Here is a 12,543-nt window from a genome sequence, read left to right as displayed (position 1 = left end):
AAAAATTTAAGGTTTTATGAGGTTCTACTTAACATGTTGATGTGTGTTTTGGATGCATAATTGCTATAAATATGATTTTAAAATAATAATAAAAAAAATCAACCAGATAAAAACACACAGACACACTTGTCTCATACCTTAAAGAGTAATTTCAATCAGCTACTTAAGTGAGTAGCAGAGGCATAGAACTAATGAGCTCCAAGCTATATGATTTTGGAATCATTTTTTAATGAAATGCAACACAAATGCAATAAAATTAAGATAAATAACTCGTCTAAACAATGCAAATATCTTAGAGTTATATTCCCCACAATGTCAAAAAGTACATTAACCCCCCCAAAAAATTAATTCCCAGTGGGTCTCATAGTCAGCATGTACAATGATTCCACTTTTTTTCTGAGGCTTGAGCAACTTGCTGGCATATTGCTGATGCCAGTGTCACAATATTCAGCATTGAATCCAGTGTTTATGAAAATAACATCTTTTTTCTTTTTTATAGACCCAAAAAAGTGACTTACATGGATTTTCACATCTGATTTTTTTTAAAGCTTTTGCTTCTGCAGTGTAACAGCGACAAAGTCGTTTAAAAAGTTAGTCATTCTTAAGAACTGAAAGGCATTTCTGTCCTTTTCCACAAATCTACACTGAACAGTCTTTACAGGCTTGCATATCAAACGAAATGAAAACAAACAAAAAAAGGGTATGACAAAGACAATGGAGGAAAGAAATAAAAAGTATTTTTTGGCAAAGCAGGAATTCAAAAAAGTGACGAGAGGCAACATTGAGATTTGATCCGTTTTTAAACCACCCTCTCACGCAGGTTCTGATTGTCCTTCATGATCACGTGATGCAGGCCTTCAGAAGCCTTCAAGTGCCTGAAGTGCCTGTTAATGTGCTGCATCCTCCAACCTCACCACGGCACTGCTGTTACCAACACTAAACCCCCCTGCCACCCCCCACCCCCCAAATGCGGGCAGCAACACGACAAAACACACCGCAGAAACAGTGCTAAAACACAAACCTGTTTCAGCCGTATTAAAGCAAAACGGGGAAAAAGGTTACTGCACCATAATGAGTAAGAACATTGTCAATTATCTGAATTACATCATCCAACATAATTGCAGGGCTCCCATGCCTTATAATCTATTTACAGACACTTCATTCCTTTCATTTATTGCAATCTGTAACAAAACCCGAAGAGGTGCTTTGGTTTGTATTTGGGAAGCCAGATTTTGAGCTATCAGAACACATACTGTACGGATCTGGCAATGCAGTGACCTATTGACATTCTTATATGCCTTGACTGTCTACAACTTTGTTCTGCTCATAATCCACACAAAGGGGACAATGCAAGACACAAATGAAGTCTGAGACCAAGCTCATCGAAGAAAGCAAAAACAGACAAGTGTGAAAAAATAGAAGATAATAAGCAAGTGGAAACAGACAGCCTGTCCCCCATTAGTTACCCAAAAGCTATGTGGACTGTTCGGCCCCAACCTTTGCAGTAGAACTGCTCATGACGCGGTTCACAGAGAACAGGTCACGTACAGTGCAGGGATCCCCTCAACCTCTCAAAGCAAAATGAACAAACAAACAAAAACAAAAATCCCAAACAAACTGAACAGTTCTTTCATTAAAAAAATAACACAATCAAGAGCAATAAAGAGGAATAGAGTTCTCTCTTCATTTATATTATATTTACAGTTTATACCTTTTAAATTTATATATATATATATATATTTATATATATTTATATATTTAAATATTTACACACATCAAATAAAATTGTACAACTATACACCTGAATAAGAAGATACAGTAAGCAAGAGGTACTGAAGTGTATGGCTTGATTGAAAAAAAATCTTATTCTTTTGTTTTAAAGAAAGAAAGAAAGTTTTTAACTTAGATTTTTAGATTAAGATTTAGGTGTCTGGACATAGAAAAAAGATCCCTGGATGCCCAGAAGATGTCATTAGATTGGGCTGTCCACCTAAGACAGTGGCAATCTTGACTTGAAGTGCCATGAAGGGCTTTGAGTCTCCAGGGTGACACCTAGTTCCATCTCTTTTGTGGCTGATTTCTGTACACACTCACATACACACTCTCACACATACACACCGTGCCACAGTTTTGGTCCAGTTGAGATACAAAAGTCCTTGTGAAATAAAGTTGATTGGGATGACCAGTGTAAAGTGAACGCAGCTCCGTTCAGGGTTTCCAGAAGAGCAAATCTGTGTTTCACGCCCGTCTCGAGACGCTGAGTATAAATATCCCGCTTACAAATACGTCCAGTGCCTCATTTTTACTGAGAACTTAAAGAACCATCACTTGGCTGTTTGTGTGGGGTCTGTGAGGTTGTCACCCCCAGTTGTCACCCATTAACAACGTATTCCTCTTACAAAGTTCAGACCACACAAGCCAAGATGTGTGAGGTACTGCCACGGAGACGTGACAGCAGCTCTAGCTCCCATTCCATGGAGTGCTAGTATAGTGTCCAGTTACAGGGCTTGATCTAAAACCATTCTGAGCACAGTAAAGTCGATTGTCAGCCCTTTCAGGATCCTCCTTCAAGGAGGCACGATTTCTCAGTAGTACATCCATATGACAGAATGCTAGCAGATGATTGATACTCCTTCGGCTGTGACCAGCTGACCACTAGTGGGGTCATACGTGCCAGCCAGGTAGTACAGGTCCTGGCTGGTGCTGTTTGGCTTCCTCATGTGGCTGAGGCGCTCGTATTCAGCACGGCTAACCACCTGGCACTTATGGGAGATGGTCTGGACGTCATTTTCATCCTCATGGCAAGACTGGTAAAGGGCATGCTGTGAAAGACAAAGAGGGAGTCAGGTTAAGTAACAACGAACACTGGTGACACTCATCTATGGAGACACTGTTCTATGGAGAAGCATAAGTACACTATAAGGACAAAAGTATTGGGACACCTGCTCAAAAAAGAGAATTTATCCTGCTTTTGTTGGAGTAACTGTCTCCCCTGTTCAGAGAAGGCTTTCTACTAAATTTTGGAGCATTGCTGGGAGGATAAAACTGTATTCAGTGACAAGAGTGTAAGTCAGGTCAGGATGTTCGATGATCACCACATCACGTCATCCCCAACTCCCCAGCTCTTCTCAAAAGCACCATCATTCCACAGAACACAGTTCCACTACTCAACAGCTCAATGCCGGGGCGATTCATACCTTTCTAGCCCATGTTCTGCATTAGGCATGGTGCCAAAACGTTGAGGTAGAGAACTTCTATTCTATTGGAAGTACTTTACTACAGGGACTAGACAAGCTGTGTGTGCATTTGCACATATGTGTCAGTAATGGGTGCAACTTAAGTAAGTAAGTAGCTGAATGCATTCATTAAATCATCTTAATAATAAATAAAGACAGATATATTGTTTGGAACATACCTTGCCATCCCGGTGTCTTTTTCCCAGTTTAGTTTCTTCAGGATGGTAGAACCACTTGACTTTTACTACCATATTGCTAGCCCAGGATTCCCATAGGCTTTCAATGCGACCAATATAGGGTAGGTGGGGTCGGCCAGAAGACAGAAACACTGCACAGTCTCCTACTCTGATTGTGTCTTTTCCACGCACAATAGCCTTATAGAAGAGTTTCCGTGCCTTTCCCTTTAAGCCTCGTCTCTGATGACAAAGACATACAATAGAATTTGAAGATGAACAGTTTTGAAAATACACACATTCAATTACGTTACACGTTAATAAATAATGTTTTATTAAGAGATTCACCTGAGTGGGGTTCCCAGACCACTTCCACAGCTGACGTGCTGGCAAAAATGAAGATGAATTTGGTGACCTCTCAGAAGAAGACATCTTCTGTTTTTTGGGAAAGTCCTTGGAGGATTTGGATTGTGCTGTAGACAGGGAGTTACTGGGGATATCCTTTCTCTTTTGATGCTTGCCTGTACCATTGTTGACCATGGCCTTTGGGCTGGTGACAGCCATAGTTTTGGCACTAAAAGCATGGCGAGGAGGTGCAGCTGGTGGGTCTGGATGCTGCTGCTGTTGGAGGACTGTATGACGGGAGGACAAGCAACCCTGCAGGAGAAGACGAGATGCCTCCTCTTCATCTGAGCTGTAGGAAGAGTCATTGTCAGAGGAGCAGACACTAGAACTGGACAGTGAGCCTGAACTTGATGAGCTGGAGGAACCTGAGGATGAGGAAGAGACAGAAAGACGAGAGAGAAAGCGTCCAGTGTTGCGCATAGCTGCTCTTCTAGCATCTTCTTCCTCTTCTTCGTCTTCATCCATGTCCGAGTAGGAGCTGAGGCAATCACTGTGGCAGTTCAACCCATAATCTGCATACTCGCCAAGACCTAAACCCTGAGATTGCTTCCGCATGCCAGATGAACCCTTGAGAAGGTGACTGCCGCTCCTCTTGGTGTCTTTTACTAGTAGCATTGGTTGGGAGTAGTCCATGTGAGAGGCCAGTTCTCTCATGCCTTTGGTCCCGGAGCCTTTCTCTATTCTCCCCGCTCTAGATTCAAATTCTGCATTTCCGAGGAGCATGAGTGCCTTCCCATTCTTTGTTTTTGGGGAGGTAACTCCTTCGTGGTCCAGCTTGACCAGGTACTCCCTTCTGTCTCCTGTCCTTTTTCCCCGAACATTTGATGTGCTCTTGTGACCAAGTGATAACCCGGCTGATGGTTGTTGATTACCAAAGGATGTATAACCATTAGCAATGCTGCTAAAGGAATCAACCTCAAAAGACGTGCTAAAGATACCTTTAGCTGGAGTGGCCATGGTGGAGCCAAGTAAGGGGCCAAACATGTCTGTCTCCTTCTCTTTCAGAGTTCTCCGGGACAGCCCATTGAACTGGAACAAATCCAAGGAAGGTCTCTTTTTGGACATGGCAACTGCTGGCCAGGTAAGAATAGAGGAGGCATTTCCAGTTACATTCTCAGATAGACATTTCTTTTCTGACAAAGTGACTGATTTGGGTCTTCCTGTAAAGACAGTGGGGAAAAAAAACACCAACACATTAAAACACTTCAATCATTTATGACCTATTTATATTTGTTAAATTACTCTGACAAACACAGTTCTTTCACAGAGACTTGGAACAACAGGCTGAAATCAATATGTCTGAGAACTTCAAATGGAGGTAAATCTGATTCCGGTCTTTTGTTGTGCTTTTTTTTCAGATAAGATCTGCTGAGTAGAAGTTGTTGGACTGGCACATTTTAGCCTTCAGTTAGTCCTAAGGCATTTTTCTGAACTCTGCAGTTGATTCATTACCTAGCCCTCAGGCACTTCTGTCTATTTCACATACAGTATTAGCTCCATCAGTTGCACCAGGTCCCTTTTGTTAACCAAACATCAAGTAAGGGGAATTTGTAAACACTGTTTTTGAGCAACTCTGTAAAGACTGATGATAGATAAGCAACTGGTGGATATTGGATAACTAGGTCAAAATAAGTAAAATACCCAACTAATTCAGACTGTATGAACTGTGGTATATGGAGCAATGTAAGCCACATTTCTTTTCACTCACCTGGCTTTGCCTTGGCGACAGTCTTTCCTGATTCTGTGTTGCCGTGCCACTCTGAGGACGCATCACTCTGCTGAGTGCTCTTCTCCTGAGTGGAGCTCTTCCGTCTTCTGCGAGTTGGAGAGGTCAGGAGGGCTGGAGACGGCTCTGCACCTGCAGATTACAGATTAAATGTCAGGTTTCACTCTAAAACATTTTCAGTATAAAATATCAGTGTTCATCAATATGAGTGCAAATGTGGTTGATCTCATTTGACCAATGAGATTTGAATTTTAATTTAAATGACAGACTCAGTATACACAGCAAACTTACAGTAGATTTGGTAACCAGGGGGAAGAAGGCGAATATTTGGCAGAGAAATCCAACCTCGATCTCCATCGTCAAACTCCACCATAACACAGCCTTCCTTTTGTTCCTCTCCAGGGCCACCTGTGCAAGACATCATCCATGCTCAATGTTCAATAAGTCAGGATCTTTCTTAAGCCATAGAAGTGACAGTTATTGACACATACCAAAGCAAAAGCATATGTTTAAGCATAGCATACTGGATATTAACTATTTCTCACTCACATCTCACAAAGACATATGGTTGGAACCTTTTTTTTGCTCTAATTATAGACCCAACCCACTCATTAGTTCTCTCCCCCCTCAAGCTTTGAGGCATCGGCTAACAAATGTGCGTGAATGAAGTCGTTGCTATCTTACTTTCTGAAAATGAAAATCGCCCTTTTCACTGTTATATGGTTATGTAATTAATTGCACTAACACAACTAAAATATCCTAAAAATATATTTTTTAAATGGCAATAACTCCTTACTTCTAAGGTTTAAGAGCAATCTAGGAACTTTTTGGTGTTTTTACCTCTTCGCACATAGCCAGGATACAGACACCTGGAGCGTTCACTCCAATACGCACACACTCTCGTTCCATCAGCAAGAACCTCTACTGTCTCCAGTCGCACATCCAAAACCTGGCAAAAGAACAAATCATGAACATTCGAATCAAATCTATGGCACTAACAACACAATCTAAACAGAAGGTGGTTCTAGTATTAAAACATGCACTGAATTCAGTCAGTCAGGGCGAGGTTAGTTAAATAAAATAAATAAAAAACACCGTTGACTCTGTGCCACGGCACCGAAATCCAACACACAAGCTCACACGGAGTGCAGCTCTCACATACCCCTCTGAGCCCGCCCATGGGCAACCCTGTCTCCTGAGAGCTTGTTTTGTGATTTTGTTCCACCGGACACATTTTTTAGTCTGAACTCAGTCGGTATCAAAAGACAGGAAATCAGCATCAATGAATGAGCGTCTGCATGGGAACAATGAAATAAAAGAGGGGAGTAAAAGAGTCTAAATCGATGACTTTATTGTGAAGCTGCCAGCTTCCCTCCTACTACACAGCCTGCCCTGGCACAGGCAAGTGCACTGAGCACTCTTTCAGGCCAGGCTCAAACGGGGTTGCTGTGGTGAGGACCCTTTGACGGAGCAGGCAGGTGGGAGATTTAGTTCTTGGCCCAGATCTGCAGGTAGTGCAGTCGGAGGCAAACGGCTGATAAGAGACTGAAAGGCAGCGAGGGAATGAGGAGATAGCCGTAAACGGGGCAGCTAATGTGTGTTTGCTTGTAGTTATCTGGCCACTGAGGCTCTCAGGTTTTGATGTGTTAGAAAATGTTTGCTTTCATTAGTGCTTTATTCTGCAGTTTTAGAGGCAGTTGTTTCTGTGTTGTGCTGGTAAAATCAGGTTAAAAGTCAGTGGGGGAATATATCGCTGCTGTTGGGACAAAACCTCCTAACTCCAAAATGGAAAAAAGATGGAAAAGAAATTAACATTCAATGGAAGTCAATGAAGAAAAATATATTGCTGTCATTTTGCACCATCACAAATAAATGTATGTTTGTTTAGGTGGGCCCATCTAATCAAATCTAATCATCCCTCTTTAATTACAAACAATTGCTAATACAATCTGATGCATTGATACAGACACCCTCTCACTCACACACACATTCACACAGATGTTAGTGGACACCACTTCTAATTAATGCTTTCAGCTACTTTAAGTCACACCCATTCCTGGCGTAGATGTGCAAATGCACACACACAGCTTACTGCTGTCACATGCCGCTACTCTCAGCAATACTTCTGTTGAGAAGTATTGCCAATACAATAGGTCTCTCTGGAGCAGATAGACATGAACCTATTAGCACCAAGTCTAATGCCAGGCGTGGGGCTAGAGGGGTACAAAGTATCCCAGCATTGAGCTGTAGAGCAGTGGAACTGTGTTCCCATCTAATATGTTTGGAATTAGTTAAGGATGAGGTGGGGTGATGATCATTCAACATCCTAACCTCACACTCTAGAAGTATTCAAAGTATTCCCTCGACAGTAGAAACAGTTACTCCAACAAAAGCAGGATTATCTCTTTTTAATACCCTTGTTTTCGGAAGAAACAATGAATGAGCAGGTGTCCCAATACTTTTGTCCCTATAGTGTAGATACACTAGACAGATCAGGTTGCTGGTGAGAACAATGGTAAGTTTGCAGGTAGGGTGAGCTGCAGGGGAAGTGTGGTAAAAAGGCTTCAAAGCATTCAGCATTAAAATACAGTTTGTGCTCTCCGTTTTCCCACAAAAAAGGAATGCACACACACACACACACACACACACACACACACACACACACACACACACACACACACACACACACACACACACACACGATACGGAGACAAGAATGACAGCCTGAACCTAGACAGTCACTCTTTGTTATGCTTTTCTGAATAATCATGTACTGTAGTGGTTTGTGGATTGTATGATGATGTGATATCTTCAGATATTTGGTGCACAGTGTTTTTAAGGAATTTAACGATTGAGCTTCATCATCTACTTCTGTCTCTCTAATATGTCAGTGAGCAAGACTTGGGGGAAGGGCTGAGGTTGTGAAGCTGAGGCTGAGGGAGGCTGGGGAACCGGGCTTGCGATAGGCGGTCCCTCGTGTCAAAAGCTCGCTCAGGCAGTGAGACGGTCTCTCTTTTTTTTTTCTTCACCGCCATCATGAAACAGAGACGGAGAGAGATGAATGAAAGAAGCAACGCATGTAATGTATTCAAATGAATGCGCACCAACAAAGCGCTGTTGGTTTACGGTGTATAATCAGCTCCCCTCTCCCCGACGGCTTAGATAAACTATGCGTGTAAGTGTAACCCACAGTTCGACCCCCAAATACGTTCATAAATAAATAGATAGATAGATAAATAAATAAATGAATAAATTATAAAACAATAAAACAAGCCCCCCCGTAAATCCCCCTGGGGCGAGGCTAGAGCAGAACTAACGGGGAACAGTCGTGTGCAGTAAGCACCTGTAACAGTATATGGAGGGATATAGTGAACTGCTGGTCCGAATTAAGAGCAAGTCTCTAACCTGGAGCAACACACTGACAGCGGTGCCAAAACATGAACTGTGTTCTCCCAGCAAAAGACATGCGTGCACACACACACACACACACACACACACACACACACACACACACTTCCCAACATACTGTATCTCCACCTTGATTACAAGCAGATGTTGGAATGTTTCTCTGCTGACGAATTTGTGCTCGATGAGATAAAAAATTTGCAATAAAATGCACACATGTAAAATGCACTGCACGCCTTAAGTCAGATTTTAAACCCCTCACACACCAATCATGACAATTTACACAGTAAGCAGCCAAGTAACTGCCTCTCAGCCCACACACACACACACACACACACACACACACACACACACAACACACCCAGATGTTCTGCTTCTACCTGCTTCTTTAGAGACAGAGGTAGGCATGGGTGTTAGTCTGTGTTAGGAGGCCTGAAATGAGTTCTTGAGCGTGAGAGTCACTCTCTGTCAGTTTTGTGCCGCGCGAGAGTTTAAAGAAGTCTCACCGCTTCCTGAAGCAGCTGCTCCAGAGAGTAGATCCGTGGCCTGTTTCCTCTTTCGCCTTCAATGACAATGCTGTAGCTGTGATCCAGAGAATTAGAGGAAGGAACAGAGAGTTAGACTACTGTTAATACAGTAGGCTTTTTTTAGCATGCACATTCTCTATTTCAGTGGCGATTGCCCCGTTTCCTTTGCATTCATTCACTGTTATTCCATTGACTGTACAATACAGACTATAATTCAACACCACATGGTTCTAGAGAGCCTTACATGTCAGGCAGGTCCAGTGTGTGCACGTAGGCAGCATACAGCAGCTCATCCTCCTTAGAGATCAGCACTTTCAGCCCATCTCGCAGAGCCTCTTTTGTCAGGACACAGTTAGGCAGAGCTGGACAGAGCATGGAGGCACAAACACACCAGAGTCATAACATATTCAGAGGAAATTATGGGTTCTAAGCTGGATTTGAAAAAAATGCAACTTTCTACTTCAAAGTCTCACAATAGCCACTCTATTGACTTCTGATTATATTGTTTTGCCTGTATGCTCAGCATGGACGGTGCCATTTTAGAGACCATGGCAATATTATCAATGCCGTTTGAAGTGGACCAATATTTTAACATTGAGGATACTAATAAATGCAGTAATAAACACAGTAATAAATGACTTGCTGCCATAAAAAGGTCACTGTCACTCTGTGAATCAGTTAATGCAATGATTCCTAACCGTGGTCATGGAATATCTTTGCTCTGACTAACCCAAACCAGCTAATAAAGTGCTCAATAATTAGCTGATTAATCTTGTGTGTTGAGGCAGGGAAAACTAACTAAAATATGCAGGGGTTTGCTGGGGTACTCATGGATTCCTGGTTTGGAATCACTGACTTAATCATGGATAGCTGATGAGAGATGCGCTAATACATGGTAACTAACCAGTTTTGTTTAGATACATGTTCAAAGTTAGCTGTTTGCAGAATTTGCACTTTTTTTCGGAAAATTAAATAAATTAAAACATTTTCAAATGGCCCAAACATTTGTACATGACTATATGTGAAAAAATTAAACAATAGAGTAACTGACTTTACTCCAAAATTCTCCTAACTCTCATTTACAGTTCTGCATCTCAGCTGTTACTGTTTATTACCATCTGCAAATTAGAACTCCCCCTATCACATAAAAGGAGGTCTGGGCTATGATGTTGATGGGATTTGAACCTTGGATAAGAACAAGCAGGCAGTTAAACGGTTGCGCCACTCTAGAGTTGTGGAAGCAGGTACATTTTATTCAGAACAGTTTTATATAGTGTAATTTCACAGCTCTATGGTGGCACAACAGTCTAACTGATCATCAAGTGTGAGGAGATCATAAGTTCAAATCCCAGCAAGGGCTCAGTGCTCCATTGTTAAAAGCCTCTCAGTCTGGGGACGTTGTGTGAGAGGGGAAGTTCTAAACTGCTGGAAACTGATGGAACTGGAACTGATGGAAATGAACAGACTGAAAACAAACTGAGGGGGAAGAACACAGACTAAAATGTGTAGTAAATATTTAAGTAATTTCAGCAGTTACAGTTACTTACACTGTCATTTTAAGCTGGCCTGACTTTACATTTTTTACAGTGAAAGATACCCTTAGAAATGTGTAGGTCTGCTTCATTAGCGTTCACCAAAATACATTAGCTTTCAGGCATTAGGTGGAACCAATGTACAGTGTATAGTTGTTCAGTGTGTGTTTGCATGCTTGCTCACCTGCCACTGTATTCCTTTGTTGTTGCTCGTCCTCCTCTTCTTCTTCTTCCTCCTCTCCTTCTGAGAAGCTGCTGTCATCATCCATGCGGAATCCCTCATCTGCAGTGAACCTCTCTAGCAGTTGGCTCATTGCTCGTCCTTTGGCCTATTAATGCAGTCACAATACAGAGAGTGTGAACCATCAGAGCACTCACACATATGCATAAACGCACATACACATATTTCCATTACTTATACACTGTCCTTCAGAACAACTCATACAGACTTAAAACATATATACTGTTGTCCTTTGTAGGCACTGTAATGAGTTTGTTTTTGTAAACAAGGGTGCGTGTGTGTGTGTGCACACAATATATTCCAGTGACAGAGATTTCGCCACTGCAGAAGATGTCTAGTTCCCATTTTACTACTGTGTCTCTAGGGCAAGGCATAAGTGATGAATGATGTGTGTGTAGGCTTAAAGCTTTGTTCTTTATCCGCTTCCTTGTGGGGAGCAGGAATTCTCCCCCACACACCCTCTGATTGGACAGGCAAAGTCCTCTTGCAACACCTTGATGATGACCTCACGGAGGCCGAGGGTGACAGCCTTGACGCTTCTGGGGTAAATCTTTTCAAAACTATTGACTGTTTTATTTAGACAATGCATGATTCAGCCTGTGAATTAGCAGGCGGGTCCCATCTTATCTTTATTGTGGGCAGATTTATGAGAGGCCGTGATGGTTGGAAACACGCGAGGTTGCATAATCCCTCTCAGCGCGATGAGTTTTTTATGGCTACCATGAGGGCAAATTGGTGATATAGGCCGTCATGGCAACAGGACAACAGCGATCGCTGTGTGGTGCTACAGCTGCATATCTGCAAGCTGCCGTCTCTTCTGATTCTGACTTCCAGTTCTATACTCACTGACAGGTAGCGTTTCTCACCTGTTGGTTCTTGATCTTTCTGCTCCAGATGATGTCATCACTTTGAGATGGCACAGGCTCTAGCCAACAGCTTCTTCTCTGTAACGATTACAAGGAATGCAAGAATGTTGGTTAAGTGTAACGGAACATAGCCCCAGACATGATTTTAATAATCCTTCTGGATTATTGTTTTCCCTGGACCTACTGACCTTTCCAAGTACTATGGCACCTTTCCTAGTTGTCCTCTCCAGTTGATTAGGGATGTGTTTGAGCACACTATTCTCTTGCGAACCTTCCCTCCACCTGAGCCCACTAGGTCTTCTATCCACTGGCAAATGATTCCGGTCTGCATTGACCAGTATTGGCCTACAGGGGGCCTTCCTCCTGTCCTTAACCTCCTCCTTGGAAAGTGACATATTCACAGTCCCTGAAGGGAAAAATATGAGAATGACA

At 42.3% G+C, this 12,543-nt stretch overlaps 1 protein-coding gene across 2 annotated transcripts in view; it reads right to left on the bottom strand.

Moving 5' to 3' along the window:
• Positions 1 to 208: 208 nt before the first annotated feature.
• Positions 209 to 12,543, bottom strand: part of bahcc1b (BAH domain and coiled-coil containing 1b) — a 99,417-nt gene continuing 87,082 nt past the window's right edge. For both annotated transcript variants that reach the window (XM_072666689.1, XM_072666690.1), the window contains 11 exons: positions 12,300 to 12,517; positions 12,112 to 12,189; positions 11,189 to 11,333; positions 9,717 to 9,834; positions 9,452 to 9,527; positions 6,381 to 6,489; positions 5,832 to 5,948; positions 5,523 to 5,672; positions 3,758 to 4,974; positions 3,416 to 3,652; positions 209 to 2,822 (listed from right to left, as the gene is read on the bottom strand). In XM_072666689.1, the coding sequence (XP_072522790.1) occupies positions 2,613 to 2,822; positions 3,416 to 3,652; positions 3,758 to 4,974; positions 5,523 to 5,672; positions 5,832 to 5,948; positions 6,381 to 6,489; positions 9,452 to 9,527; positions 9,717 to 9,834; positions 11,189 to 11,333; positions 12,112 to 12,189; positions 12,300 to 12,517 (2,675 nt within the window). In that variant the 3' untranslated portion in view covers positions 209 to 2,612. The remainder of the gene's footprint in view (positions 2,823 to 3,415; positions 3,653 to 3,757; positions 4,975 to 5,522; positions 5,673 to 5,831; positions 5,949 to 6,380; positions 6,490 to 9,451; positions 9,528 to 9,716; positions 9,835 to 11,188; positions 11,334 to 12,111; positions 12,190 to 12,299; positions 12,518 to 12,543) is intronic.

Source organism: Salminus brasiliensis, chromosome 22 (assembly GCF_030463535.1).
Source record: "Salminus brasiliensis chromosome 22, fSalBra1.hap2, whole genome shotgun sequence".
Lineage (NCBI taxonomy): Eukaryota > Metazoa > Chordata > Actinopteri > Characiformes > Bryconidae > Salminus > Salminus brasiliensis.
Note: the sequence above shows the minus strand (reverse complement) of the source record. Positions and strands in the feature narration are given on the sequence as shown.